Source organism: Scyliorhinus canicula, chromosome 21 (genome assembly GCF_902713615.1).
Source record: "Scyliorhinus canicula chromosome 21, sScyCan1.1, whole genome shotgun sequence".
Classification (NCBI taxonomy): Eukaryota; Metazoa; Chordata; class Chondrichthyes; order Carcharhiniformes; family Scyliorhinidae; genus Scyliorhinus; species Scyliorhinus canicula.
Window position 1 is genome coordinate 18304848 of NC_052166.1, and position 15672 is coordinate 18320519.

General features: G+C 47.2%; 1 protein-coding gene across 5 annotated transcripts in view; it reads right to left on the reverse strand.

The window, feature by feature from the left end:
• Positions 1-15672, reverse strand: part of LOC119955438 (tetratricopeptide repeat protein 28-like) — a 390291-nt gene that overhangs the window by 349742 nt on the left and 24877 nt on the right. For all 5 annotated transcript variants that reach the window (XM_038781602.1, XM_038781600.1, XM_038781597.1 and 2 more), the window contains exon 3: positions 5415-5531. In XM_038781602.1, coding sequence (XP_038637530.1) covers positions 5415-5513 — 99 coding nt within the window. In that variant the 5' untranslated portion in view covers positions 5514-5531. The remainder of the gene's footprint in view (positions 1-5414; positions 5532-15672) is intronic.

Genomic DNA, 15672 nt, shown 5'->3' on the forward strand with positions numbered 1-15672 from the left:
TTAATACATGGTGGCTGATATGTTTCTCATTCCCATTCTCCTGCCTTCTCCCCATAACCCCTGATCCCCTTATGAATCATAAACCTGTCTATCTCTGTCTTCAAGATTTGGCCTCCATGGCCTTCTGCAGCAAAGATTTCCACAGAATCACCACCCTCTGGCTGAAGAAATTCCTTCTCATCTCAGTTTTAAAGGATCATCCCTCCAGTCTGAAGGTGCGGCCTCTGATTCTATTTTTCCCGACAAGTGGAAACATCCTCTCCATGTCCACTCTATCCAGGCCTCGCAGTATCCTGTAAGTTTCAATAAGATCCCCCCTCATCCTTCTAAATTCCAACGAGTACAGACCCAGAGTCCTGAACCACTCTGCATATGACAAGTTCTTCATTCCAGGGATCATTCTTATGAACCTCCTCTGGGCGCTTTCCAAGGCAAGCACATCCTTCCATAGATACAGGGCTATCACTATGTACCTTTCTGCTTCTGGTTTCCTCAGCCTTTTCCCAGTTTGAAAATAGTCTAGGCTGTCAGTCTTCCTACCAAAGTGCATGACCTCACACTTTTCCACATTGTATTCCATCTGCCACTTCTTTGCCCGCTCTCCTAGCCTGGCCAAGTCCTTCTGCAGCCCCCCTGCTTCCTCAATGCTACATGCCATGTCCCTCTGCAGTCAGATTAATCTGCAGGAGGATCCAGTCCAGCGCCTCCTTTAGGAAGGGAGGGCTGATTGAAAATCTATAAAAAATCCTTAGGTGAAGAATTCTGATATTTTCTCTGTGAGACTGAGAGCCAGTCTGGTTATGGTCGTTCAAACAAAAGGTACTCCCCAGAGGGAATTCTACAGACTGAATGTTTTAATTGAAGACAAACATTGGAAGGTACAATCCAACAGATGCTTCAACACCTTCTGTCCTTGGAAGATCACCAACTACAAAGACTACCACCTCGGCAGCAAATGTTTATCTCACGTCCTTTTAATCCCTGTTACTTTCAATCCTTTCCCTACTCTCACCATGTGTTTATCTTATGTGTGGCTGGGTGGAGGGTGGGATGGGGTTACGAGAATCATTAGATAAGCAGACCATTATTCTATTATTACCATTATATGTTTATCTCTTCTCTGCTTTTTAATGCACTGCTTACAAATATGATGCTGTGAGTCATTGCAGTAGTCAAGGGTCAAGAATCTCTGGAAAATACACAAATTATTGGTTAATTCACTTATGTTGGGACTCCGGGGTCTGTGGGGCTGGAATTGACGGTGCACTCGCCCTGTCATAACACAAGTACATGTTCTAAGGCCAGGGGTAGCTGAGCAATCAAACTCAGGATGACAATGTAATTTGGGGGGTTTGGATGTTCAAGGGAAGCATCACCTGGGTGACAGTCTCTGGGCGGGATTATCCGCCGGCAGGATTCTCCAATTTGCCACGCCTGGGGGTTTCCCGACGGCGTTGGGCTGCCCCACAATGGGAAACCCCATTGACCGGCCGGTGTAACGGAGAATCTCGCCGGTGGGTCGAGGCAGAAATGTGGCACGGCGGGGCGGATAATGCAGGCCTCTGTCTCTCGCCCTGCCCCCGCACTGAACTGGAATTCGAAACTCAGCCAGTCATGCTAGCTATCATCCTGGCTGCTACTGCTGTCACAAATCCCGGTGGTGAGAGCGCCAGGGCCAGCCGAGGGAAACCCTGCACGACAGGAGCCTGTCCCAGAACAGCAAAGATAAGCTGGTGAGGCTCAAATACCAGCCGACCACCAGGCTGAGGAGGAGGTACAATGATGATGCCGCATCAGGCCATATTTCTACCATTGGCGCACATCCTTCAAGGAGCTGCTGGACTGCATGTGCCACCTACAACTCCGCCTCACCAAGGAGACCGTATCCCACCTGTGCCTGATGGTGGCGCACCTGGCACCGAGTGTGTTAGGAGGAGGACACCCGCTCCAAGTGGCCGTCAAGTTGACGGCTTCCCTCAACTTCTAAGTCTCTTTATCATTGCAGGGCTCAAGCAGGGACATGCGCGGGACTTCATAAATGTTCACGCACAGGTGAATTTGAGATGTCATGGTTGCCCTATGTGCCTAGACAGCTATCTACATCGACTTTAACCAGGACAGGGTTCACTAGGATGCCCAAGGTGCTGGATTTGCTGCCTTCGCTGGAATGACTCAGGTCCAGAGGGTTTTTAATGGCACACATGTCGCTCTCAGAGCACTGGCTTGACAGGGGGTGGCCTTAACAGGAAAGGGTTCCATTCCCTGAACGTGCAGTTGGTATGCAATCACCAAATGAACATCATGCACATCTATGCACAATACCCAGGCAGCGTGCACGAAGCATACACCCTGGAACACTCTGAAGTTCCTGGCACCTTCAAGGCACTCCCTCGGGTGAGGAGTTGGCTAGTGGGTGACAAGGCTTACCCACTTAGTTTCCAAGGCCTCAGGCCACGGCGGAGCGATGTTATAACGACGCTCACTCAGCAACCAGGAGTATCATCCGGCAAAGAATTGCCTTCTAAAGGTGCACTTCTGCTGCCTGGAACGCTCTGGTGGGGCTCTTCAATAAAGCCCCCAGATTGTTGCGTATATTGTGGTGGCCTGCTGCGTCCTGCACAACATCGTGCAGCAGAGCAGTGACATGTTGGAGGAAGGGGAAGAACGGCAGGTCTCGTCGGACGAGGACGGTGTCCGGAATGAGCCAGGTGAGGAGCTGGAGCCCGCTCAACAGGCCGCGGAATGAGTCCTTCAGGGCCGTAGAACCAGGGAGAAGCTGATCAGCTTCTGATTCACCAACTAGGAGGACAAAAGACCATCGACACCACACCTTGCCCTCAGTCCCTTCTGTCCTTATCCCAACCCCCCCCCCCCTCCCCTCCCCCCCTCATCTTCCCCTTAGCCTTTCATCTCTTCCCCCCTCTGAGGATCATTTCAGCATCATAACAGGGTGTTGGGCCTGGGCTGAACAATAACAGTGGGTCTTGACTGTGGGATAGAGGATGATGATGACCCACTGAGGGGAGCGAGCTCTGGTGCTCCTCATTGCCTGACAAAGTTTGACTTCTGTCTTTTCAATAACATGCCACTGTCCGTGGGGTTATCCCTGGTTGTGCAATAGGGATTCCTTCTCATGAATCGTGGTCTTTTGTGGGAGGAGGGGCGGGGCAAGATGGAGCAAGCTTAGGGGTCATAGACTGGGGACGCTGTAATACTCAGCTGTCCACACCGCAGCTCCCATGGCCTGTAACGTCTTGGTAAGGGTAGATATCTGTTGGACGTCCATGGGTCCGATGCACCATGAAACACGTCCCTGCACCACCATCACAGCCCAAGACCCTGCCCCAGCCAAACCTTCCCACCCGTGGGACAACAGTGAGTGCAGATCGGACTGGTGTGGAGAAGTGTTTAATGATGCGCGTTTACAGATTTGTGTCCCCTTCCCCCAACTCATTATGTTCAACTACACCCAGAACAACATTTTTAAAAATGTTTTAATTGACGTTTTTACATATTATACATATTGTACACTATGCTGGTTTAGCACAGTAGGCTAACCAGCTGGCTTGTAAGGCCAGCAGCGCGGGTTCAATTCTTGTACTAGCCTCCCTGAACAGGCGCCGGAATGTGGTGACTAGGGGCTTTTCACAGTAACTTCATTGAAGCCTACTTGTGACAATAAGCGATTATTATCATTATATATTCAGTAAAGATGATTGTGCCTCTTACAAAGTACATGTAATTTTCCTTTGTGCTGATCCCCCCTCCCCCAAGTTGGAAACTGCGCCACCCCCCCCCCCCCCCCCCCCCCCCAATCACCCAGGGTCCTTTCCTGGGCCCTTCACTGCGCAACGGGCAGTATGCCATCTTTTCTCGTGAATAGTTCTGGTTGGACTGATGCCCCGATACTCTTAGGCCGGCTCCACCCTCACCCCCACAACCATGGACATTGCCTCGAAGGCGGCTATCCAGAACCCAACAAGTCAGGGCATATCCAGAATATGTGGGCTTGGTTGACCGGGTCTCCCTTGCACCGTTCACATTTGTCCTCCACCTCTGGGAAGAACCTGCTCATTCGGGTTCTTATCAGGTGTGCTCTGTGCACCACTTTCAGCTGCATGAGGCTGAGCCTTGCGCATGAGGAGGTGGAGTTTGCCCTGCACAGTGCTTTGCTCCAGAGTCCCCATCCTATTTCCATCCCGAGCTCTTCCTTCCAATTTCCCCGTGTCTCATCCAGTGGGGTCCTTTTTTTTCCCCTGACTGTCCTTGTCCAATAAATATACTGTTCCTTTCTTACTATGATTGGTTTTGGAAGTTGCGCAGCAAATAGAATGATTTGCATATTGTATCAATTGGCTCTTCCTGGGGGGGGGTTTCCAATGGGAAGGTGGGTTAATTCATGAGGATTCTGCACAGTGGGAGTGAACGTCTACTGTGGGACAGCATGGTAGCACAGTGGTTAGCATGGTTGCGTCACAGCGCCATGGTCCCAGGTTCGATTGGCAGCTTGGGTCACTGTCTGAGCGGAGTCTGCACGTTCCCCTCGTGTCTGCGTGGGTTTCCTCCGGGTGCTCCGGTTTCCTCCCGCAGTCCAAAGATGCGCAGGTGAGGTGGATTGGCCATGATAAATTGCCCTTACTGACCAAAAAGGTTAGGTGGGGTTACTGGGTTACGGGGATAGGGTGGAGGTGTGGGGCTTAAGTGGGGTGCTATTTCCAAGGGCCGGTGCATACTCGATAGGCCGAATGGACTCCTTCTGCACTGTAAATTTCATGTTCTATTTAACTCCTCCAGGGGCACGGTAACCTTGTGGATAGCACAATTGCTTCACAGCTCCAGGGTCCCAGGTTCGATTCCAGCTTGGGTGACTGTCTGTGCGGAGTTTGCACATCCTCCCCGTGTGTGCGTGGGTTTCCTCCGGGTGCTCCGGTTTCCTCCCACAGTCCAAAGATGTGCAGGTTAGGTGGATTGCCCATGATAAATCGCCCTTAGTGTCCAAAATTGGCATTAGTGTTGGGTGGGGTTGCTGGGTTATGTGGATCGGGTGGAGGTGGAGGTGTTAAACTTGTGTAGGGTGCTCTTTCCAAGAGCCGGTGCAGACTCGATGGACTGAATGGCCTCCTTCTGCACTGTAAATTCTATTAAAACCCCTCTCCTGCTGGAGCGACTCAGTGCTACGGATTGGATATTAAGTATCTAATAGTTGACATTGATATGTAAAGGGGCTTCAGGTGGCCTTTGTGTCAGGTGATGTGATGTGATAGTTTTGTGCAGTCTATTGAAGTAAATTAAAGGTGTTTGTGGAAAAGGAGCAGAACCTTTGAGTCTTCATACAACAGCAGCTAAACATATAACAAATGCCCTAATTGGCAGGAGGCACCGAGAGCAGCACAGGGTTAATCTATAACACTTACCTTTTGAAAATCCGTCATTGTTCCTGTTGAGGTTGCTTCTGGTGTATGGGGAGGATCGGCTAGCACACTACTCTGGTCAACCTTTGAAATCATCTTCATTCACAAGGCCTGCGGGATCTGTGATGAATGTAGAAATAGTTGTATATTATATTTTATATTTGTGGCAGTAATGTTATTAAAATCCTGGGTTAAGATATATATTTGTTGCAGTAACATTATTGAAAAATCTAGGTTAAGGTATCCAGACTGTGTATCTGCTAAAGTTTTTTTTAGAACAGTACAGCACAGAACAGGCCCTTCGGCCCTCGATGTTGTGCCGAGCAATGATCACCCTACTCAAACCCACGTATCCACCCCATACCATACAACCCCCCATTAACCTTACTTTTTAGGACACTACGGGCAATTTAGCATGGCCAATCCACCTAACCCGCACATCTTTGGACTGTTGTAATTAAGGAGTCTTAAATGTGAGGTCATGATTAATTCCAACCACTTATTTGGATACAGATAAAGGGCTAATTGCACATTGTTATGCCTGCTAGAGATTCCCTGGAGAATAATTTATGAGGGGTTGTATTTTGTCCTAGCTAAGCAGGTCATCTGACATCTTAGTGGGATACAGATAATGTAATTAATGGGAGGAGCCAGGTCTCACTGTAGTTTTGCAGTTTGCCATGGGATTTGAGTCTGACAAGAGAGAAGGATTTTAACTTGAACAGCAGTTTTGCAAAATGCTGCTAGGTTGAGCAGAAGAATACTGGTTCGGCTCCTGTAAGGGTCTCTCTCTCTCCAAAGGTCTCAACACAGCTAAACAGTTTGTTAACTTTACTTTTGAACTGTATTGGCTGCTTAATTGGAATCAGTAGCAGGTATAGATAGTGATTTCAAGTTCTTCCTATTGTTTAAAAACGGACGAATAATTGTAAAACTATTTTCTTTGATGTTAATGTGGTTAATTCTGTGTTTACATTAAAGTTTGTTTTAACATAAAAGAAACCTCTGGTCAGGTTCATGTGAGATCCCAGACAGGTCCCCATTCGGCTGCTGGAAGGACCCGTGGCGTAAAGCTTTCGGACGACTATCACCTTGATCGCCACCGGGAGAGGGTGTCCTCACCCACAGCCCCCACAATCTGGTAGATATGTCGCACTGTCTCCCAGATCAGCCAGAGTTTTTGATGCCATGCCCTGTCCGCAGGTCCTAGAATGACAGCTGCTGCCGGTACACATGAGGCCTCATCTGGCACCTCCTTCTCCTCGGCCTATTGGGCGGATGGTTCTCCATCCGATACAGCTGTCTCCTGTTCCTCTGCGGCACGCTCTGTTGCTGCAGCTTCCTCCTCCTCCTCGTACAGCTGCAGGACATCCCCCAGGGCTGCGACAACTAGCAGGAAGGGCAGCATTGCTGGTCAGTCTGCAGGGGGTGAAAGGCCTGCCCAACCAGGTCCAACGGGCTACATGGTGGCCCCAGTTGGCACTGCAGGCTCTGTCTCCGCATGTCTTCCCCACCCCCCACCTCCGCATCCCTGGCCCTGTCGTTGTCCGGCACCATGGGGATTCTGGCTCTGGCGCCAATCCGATGCCAGGGGTATCATCGGATGGCACTGTCATTGCCAGTGGTATGCTCCACTGCCCCTCCCCCCCCCCAGCACCCCCAGTAGGGACTACAGTGGGTGTTGCCCTTTAGTGGGCCGCGTGATGTCCCGGCGGGTGGCGGCCGGATGGGGGGGTGGGGGGTCATCACAAAGGGTGGAGTGCAGGGTTGGCGGCATCCATCCAGCCGGTGTCAATCTGCAGAACCAGGGGCTAAGGTGGGTGGCCAGTTGGGTGCGCACCAAGGTGGCTGCCTTGACTGGACCCCGCTCCAGTGCCTTGGGAGATCACCCTCTTCAAGTTCCCTGGTCAGCCACCCCCCCCCCCCCCCCCCCCCGTAACCCCAGCCAACCCGTCCAGTGTCCGGCCCGGCAGCCCACTGTCACGTCTCTCTGTGCCCTATCTCCTTCTCTCCCTCATTAGCCATTGTTAAGTAATGGGTTGAGAAACATTCCAATTAGTTGCCTCATTTATGTTAAGTATCCAATAATTGACATTGCTATGTAAATGGGCTTCAGGTAGCCTTTGTGTCAGGTGATGTGATGTGATAGCTTTGTGCAAAGTCTGTTGAAGTAAACTAAAGTTGTTTGTGGAAAAGGAGCAGAACCTTTGACTCTTTATACAACAGCAGCTAAACAGATAACAAATGGTAGCAGAGGACGGTTGCTGTGCAAATGTGAAGGGTTGAAAGATACAACTTTTCCAGACCAAACCAAGCAGTGAGTGAGAAGAATAAAAAACAAAGATATATGGCTGAACCTAGGATAAAGATGGCTGGATATGATAACCCCCCTTATTTTCTGAAAGGGGATTGTACGACCAACGGAGAAGTGCAGTATTTATGTGGACGAAGGTAACTGCCTTGGGAAAGAGAAAACAAGGTATGGCATTGGCTCCTTCTCTACCTTATGACAGTAAAATCCGGAGCAAAGTGTTTTCTGAGCTGGAATTGGAAGAGTTAGACTCAGAAGAAGGTCTGCAGACTCTACTACGTTATATACAAAGAACAAAGAAAATTACAGCACAGGAACAGGCCCTTCGGCCTTCCCAGCCTGCGCCAATCCAGATCCTTTATCTAAACCTGTTGCCTATTTACCAAGGTCTACTTCTCTCTGTTCCCCACCCGTTCATATATCTGTCCAGATGCATCTTAAATGATGCTATCGTACCCGCCTCTACCACCTCCGCTGGCAAAGCATTCCAGGCACCCACCACCCTCTGCGTAAAAAACTGTCCACGCACATCTCCCTTAAACTTTCCCCCTCTCACCTTGAAATCGTGACCCCTTGTAACTGACACACCCCTCTTGGAAAAAGCTTGTTGCTATCCACCCTGTCCATACCTCTCATAATTCTGTAGACCTCATTCAGGTCTCCCCTCAACCTCCGTAAAGAACAAGATAAGATCTATAAGAAGGATGACTTGTTAAGTGCGTATGAGGCATGGTCGGATTTTGATAGGTTCCAGAAAATAGAGGATTTCTCCATTGAGGACTATATAATGGTATTTGACAGACTATAAAAAAGGCTGCAGAAACTCAAGCTGGTATTTCCACAGTCTGTGTTGGCCTTTAAATTACTTGACTATGCTAGAGTGAGCAACATGGATAGGCTCCTGGTTTTGACAGGAGTTCAGTTTACAGATAAGGATACTTTATTCGATCAAATGACAGAAGCTTTAAAAATGTTTCTGGGGCAACATTCGATTCCGATGACTCTGATGACCCAAATAGGTCAGCCTGCAATAAGGCAGAATATGGAAGATATACTACTAACAGGATGGCGAAATCGTATGGCTACAAACAGGTTCCAAGACTATAGAAGGAGATCGGGACCCAGAAATTATGAAGACAGAAACGCAGTTAGAACCTACAATAAGATGATGAACCCCAGAAATGCACAGGGCATGATAAATCGATGTTTTCGATGTGACTCTCAATACCATTATGCTTTCAACTGTCCAACACATTATAATCGATGGGCCGAATGGCCTCCTTCTGCACTGTAAATTCTATGAAATAGAGTGTTTGAAGCGACACATGACACGGAAGAGTCAGAAGAGGAAAAAGATAGTGTCCAGAAAGAAGGCATTGTCCCATTAACAAGCAGTTTTACGCCGGTAATGAGGGAGTTGGTTGCAGAATCCTTCAATTGTGCTGTATTGGACAGTGGCTGCACATATACTGTGTGTGGAATTGGCTGGTTAAAATATTACCTGGACTTCTTGAATGCTGAAAATCGTAACAAGGTTAAGGAATTTGAAAGTTCCACAAGTTTCCGGTTTGGGGATGATAATACTCTGAAGTCGCTGAAAAGAGTGGTGATCCCTTGCAATATTGCTGGAGTGAATCATTTCATTAGCACGGATGTTGTATCAAATGAGATATCTTTGCTTCTGAGCAGACCGTCGATGAAGAAAGCACACATGAAATTGGATATGGAACAGGATAAGGCAACAGTTTTTGGAAAGACGGTGGACTTACAATTTACACAGTCGGGACACTATTGTATTCCATTACTGACAAATAATATTTCAAGTAGAGTTGTTAAGGATGTGTTAATGGCAATTGAAAATGGGACTTTAGCTGATAAAAAGCTTGGTGTATTAAAACTGCATAGGCAGTTTGCGCATTCGTCTCTTCGGAGGCTGAAACATTTATTAAAGGATGCATGGGTAAGGGATGAATACTATACTAAAGTGATAGAACAGGTTAGTGATCGCTATGAAGTTTGTAGGAAGTACAGAAGGACACCAGCACGGCCGATAGTAACCCTACCTTTGGCCAGGGATTTTAACGACATTGTGGTCATTTGCCGAGTATTTAAATGCATTACATAGCAGTAGAAATGCCTTTCTGGAAGCAGACGTCTCTGAAAGAATTTGAAGAGCTTTGAGGCATAATGTACGGCCATCAAATACCGTTTTTCAGCAAGGAGACATAGTATACTATAAGAGAGACAATTTTAATGAATGGAAAGGCCCAGGGAAGATCATAGGCATAGATGGCAAAACAATTATTTTGCAACATGGCAATAAAACTGTTAGGGTACATTCAGCAAGGATAATGGATACAGATTACAAATTTTCAAATTTAGACAAAGCAGACAGATAGGAACCAGGGTCATCTGGCATGCACATGTTACAGAACTATGAGGACCAGTTAACTGATATAGACAGGGTTTCTGTAAAGGAAACACAACGCCTGATGTTTTAGAACAGGCCACTTTTCTGAAAAGACAACTGCCAAAAGTTGGTACAAAAATGACATACTTGCCTGAAGGGTCTAATCAATATCGGATGCAACTGTTATTAGTAGAGCAGGGGTCAGCAATCTTACTTGGAAAGCAACAGTCCAATAGCAATTAGTTGTGGCCGGGTTTCACAAAAAGACGCAATGGTTTCAAAGATGGAAAAAGAGCAACTACGAAGTTTAATTGGGCAACTGAATTGGTTAGGTCGACAGACTAGACCGGACGTGACTTTTTGATATCTTAAGAGTTGAGTACAAAAATGAATGATCCCAAAGTAGAAGACATAACAAGAGCAAATAAAGCTTTGGTCAAACTAAAAATGCAGGAGTGTGTTTTGAGGTTCCCGGTTTTAGGTGACCTTATGCACTTGAAACTCATAGTTTATAGTGATGCATTCTATGCAAATATATGTGATGGGGTTTCAAGCGCTGGAGGTTTTATAATTTTCCTTTTGAGGAACAATGGTAAATGTTGCCCTCTTGTATGGGAAACAAAGAAAATAAGGAGAGTGGTCAAAAGTAGTTTGGCTGCTGAGACGTTAAGCCTTGTGGAGGCAGTGGATATGTACATAGAACATAGAAAAACATAGAAAAATACAGTACAGAACAGGCCCTTCGGTCCACGATGTTGTGCCGAACCTTTGTCCTGGATTAATCATAGATTATCATAGAATTTACAATGCAGAAGGAGGCCATTAGGCCCCTCGAGTCTGCACCTGCTCTTAGAAAGAGCACCCTACCCAAGGTCAACACCTCCACCCTATCCCCATAACCCAGTAACACCACCCAACACTAAGGGCAATTTTGGACACTAAGGGCAATTTATCATGGCCAATCCACCTAACCTGCACATCTTTGGACTATGGGAGGAAACCGGAGCACCCGGAGGAAACCCACGCACACACGGGGAGGATGTGCAGATTCCGCACAGACAGTGACCCAAGCCGAAATCGAACCTGGGACCCTGGAGCTGTGAAGCAATTGTGCTATCCACAATGCTACCGTGCTGCCCTTAAGAACAAATACATCTACACTCCATCATTCTACCATAATCCATGTACCTATCCAATAGCCACTTGAAGGCCCCTAATGTTTCCGACTCAACTACTTTCACAGGCAGTGCATTCCATGCCCCCACTACTCTCTGGGTAAAGAACCTACCTCTGACAACCCCCCTATATCTTCCACCATTCACCTTAAATTCATGTCCCCTTGTAACGGTTTGTTCCACCCGGGGGAAAAAGTCTCTGACTGTCTACTCTATCTATTCCCCATATCATCTTATAAACCTTTATCAAGTCGCCCCTCATCCTTCTCCGTTCTAATGAGAAAAGGCCTAGCACCCTCAACCTTTCCTCGTAAGACCTACTCTCCATTCCAGGCAACATCCTGGTAAATCTCCTTTGCACCTTTTCCAAAGCTTCCACATCCTTCCTAAAATGAGGTGACCAGAACTGCACACAGTACTCCAAATGTGGCCTGACCAAGGTTTTGTACAGCTGCATCATCACCTCACGGCTCTTAAATTCAATCCCTCTGCTAATGAACGCTAGCACACCATAGGCCTTCTTCACAGCTCTATCCACTTGAGTGGCAACATTCAAAGATTTCTCTGCTCCTCCACATTGCCAAGAACCCTACCGTTAATCCTGTATTCCGCATTCATATTTGTCCTTCCAAAATGGACAAACTCACACTTTTCAGGGTTAAACTCCAACTGCCACTTCTCAGCCCAGCTCTGCATCCTATCTATGTCTCTTTGCAGCCGACAACAGCCCTCCTCACTATCCACAACTCCACCCATCTCCGTATCGTCTGCAAATTTACTAACCCACCCTTCAACTCCCTCATCCAAATCATTGATGAAAATCACAGAGGACCCAGAACTGATCCCTGCGGTATGCCACTGGTAACTGGGCTCCAGGGTGAATATTTGCCATCCACCACCACTCTCTGACTACTATCGGTTAGCCAGTTCGTTATCCAACTGGCCAAATTTCCCACTATCCCATGCCTCCTTACTTTCTGCATAAGCCTATCACGGGGAACCTTATCAAATGCAAGTGTGCTAGATACACTGTCCTTTCCTCCACTGGGACAGTGTCACAGTGTTAGATACACTGTCTCCTCCCCCTCTGGGACAGTGTCACAGTGTGGCCTTTTATATATCTCAGATATTGACAGACATTTTGGGATTAGGGGATTTGGGTAACATAACTATTGACTGTCACATTGACAATAAATCCCTGTGGGAAAATGTGCATTCTACAAAAAGTGTCAATGAAAAAAGATTAAGGAAAGACATCGCAAGTTTGAAGCAGATGTTGGACAGAGGGGAGATAGCAAAAATTAAATGGGTTGACAGTATCTATCAATTGTCAGACTGTTTTACAAAAAGAGGGGCTAGCTCACAGAAACTTTAGGATACTGTTAATGAAGGGTGCCTGTTTCTGTGCTGTTTATTTCTCTGCCAAAAATTAAAAAAAAAGAAGGGGGGGATTTGCATGTGTGTTTTTCAGTTTCTTGTAATTTTGTTTTCACCTAATTATGTTTTTCTCCATGGAAGGGGAGACTGTTAAGTAATGGGTTAAGAGACATTCCAATTAGTTGTCTCATTTATGTTAAGTATCCAATAATTGACATTGATTATGTAAAGGGACTTCAGGTAGCCTTTGTGTCAGGTGATGTTAGAGTTTTGTGCACAGTCTGTTGAAGTAAATTAAAGGTGTTTGTGGAAAAGGAGCAGAACCTTTGACTCTTTATACAACAGCAGCTAAACGTATAACAGCCACAACGCTTGTTTCACGATGTTTAAAACCACAAGTGAACCGTACTATCGTCAACTCGGCCCATTGGAGGTGGAGAATCGCGGAGGCCTCATAGAATACTGGGTCAGGTCCGCTAATGATATAGAACATAGAACAGTACAGCACAGAACAGGCCCTTAGGCCCTCAATGTTGTGCCGAGCCATGATCACCCTACTCAAACCCACGTATCCACCCTATACCCGTAACCCAACAACCCCCCCCCCTAACCTTACTTTTTAGGACACTAAGGGCAATTTAGCATGGCCAATCCACCTAACCCGCACATCTTTGGACTGTGGGAGGAAACCGGAGCCCCCGGAGGAAACCCACACACACACGGGGAGGACGTGCAGACTCCGCACAGACAGTGACCCAGCCGGGAATCGAACCTGGGACCCTGGAGCTGTGAAGCATTTATGCTAACCACCATGCTACCGTGCTACGTACTGTCCGGACCGCACTGACGCTGCTGCTGAGATGACGGAGAAATGCGATTTGGCATCAAATTGGCACCCGCTACAATTTCAGCGTTGGAACCGATTCTCCGCCACCCAATTGCATTTCCCAACAGAGAATCCCGCCCCCTATCTGATATTATTTACCCTCAACCACAAGAGGCTATTGTAAGAGTCCTTCCTGTATATTTCCTTTATTCCCATATTTACTTTATTTTATTTTTTATTATTTTGGACCATGGACTCATAATAGGGATGCGCCTTTAAGCAGAACACTGTTGAAACAGCCTGCTTGTCAGGACACTATGTTCCCAGGTTTTGTATTTTGGTGCAGAGAAACCAGACTCCTCAGCTTGGGTAGATCTTAAGCGCCAGCTTTGGAGGGACTTGTTTTGATTGGTTAACTGGCAAAACCAGGGACAGCGCTCTACCTGACAACAGTCAATGATTGGTTCCTCATGATGCTTTTTTGGAAAACTTGTGATAAATGTAGGAATTTCAGATATATTTTATGTATTTGGTGCAGTAAGGGTAGCACGGTGGCACAGTGGTTAGCAATGTCTCATAGCACCAAGGACCTGGGTTCGATTCCCGGCTTGGGTCACTGTCTGTGTGGAGTCTGCACTTTCTCCCCGCTTCTGCATGGGTTTCCTCCGGGTGCTCCGGTTCCCTCCCACAATCCAAAGATGTGCAGCTTAGGTGGATTGGCCATGCTAAATTGCCCCTTAGTGTGTCCAAAAAAGGTTAGGTGGCGTTGCTTGGTTGCGAGAATGGGGTGGGGAGTGGGCCTGAGTAGGGTGCTCTTTCAGAGGGTCGGTGCGGACTTGATGGGCCAAATGGTCACTTTCTGTACTGTGGGGATTCTGTGATTCTCTGTGAAAAGCCTAGGTCCGTAAATGACTGCTGCAGTCATGCTTTTAAAATCCAGGTTTGAAAGAGAGCCTGGATTTGGGGAGCCAGAGGTGCAATTAGAGCATCGTAAGCGTTTGGGTTGATGGACATTTCTTTATATTCAGAGGTTCCTTGCAGAGTAGTTCATTAGTGGCATTGTGGTCAGCTTAGTAAGATGATCGGGCAGCACGATGGCGCAGTGGGTTAGCCCTGCAGCCTCACGGCGCCGCGACCCCAGGTTCAATCCCGGCTCTGGGTCACTGTTCGTGTGGAGTTTGCACATTCTCCCCGTGTTTGCGTGGGTTTCGCCCCCACATCCCAAAGATGTGCAGGGTAGGTGGATTGGCCATGCTAAATTGCTCCTTAATTGGAAAAATGAATTGGGTACTCTAAATTTAAAAAAAGAAAGCTTGGTAAGATGATGTATTCAATGGGACAGGGACTGAACCAGCCCAGGTGTTGAGGTTGTCAGTTCTTTTTGTTTGGAAGGTGAGCCGAGAAAAAATACAGCCAGAGTTTCTGCGTTATTCTGACAGAGTATCAGGTCTCTTTCTTTCAAGAAATCTCAAAAGGTCTGTCTTTCTCAAAATGGACCATCCAGGCATCTTTATACAGCAGGTATTCCTGAGAGCTAACTGTATTTAAAAGTGGATTGTGACCTGAAGTGGTTTTGTTGTTTGAGTGGGAATAAATATGGCAGATATCATAGAATGTCATAGAATTTACAGTGCAGAAGGAGGCCATTCAGCCCATCGAGTCTGCACCGGCTCTTGGAAAGAACACCCTACCCAAGGTCCACACCTCCACCCTATCCCCATAACCCAGTAACCCCACCCAATACTCAGGGCAATTTTGGACACTAAGGAAAATACAGCATGACCAATCCACCTAACCTGCACATCTTTGGACTGTGGGAGGAAACCAGAGCACCCGGAGGAAACCCACGCACACACGGGGAGAACGTGCAGACTCTGCACAGACAGTGACCCAAGCCGGGAATCGAACCTGGGACCCTGGAGCTGTGAAGCAATTGTGCTAACTACAATGCTACTGTGCTGCTAGAGTTGTTTAAGGGGTAAGTGTAAGCTATTTTGGAGAGAAGCAGTGGGGTAGTGGTATTAATTAGGGCAGCACAGTAGCATTGTGTTCGGAATAAAGTTTGTTTTAATATTCCATATCCCAATTTTGTATGAAATCACTCCTGGAGTGAGGTATCCTTTCCTCACAGTCTTACAAAATTAAAATAAAATATTCGGGTT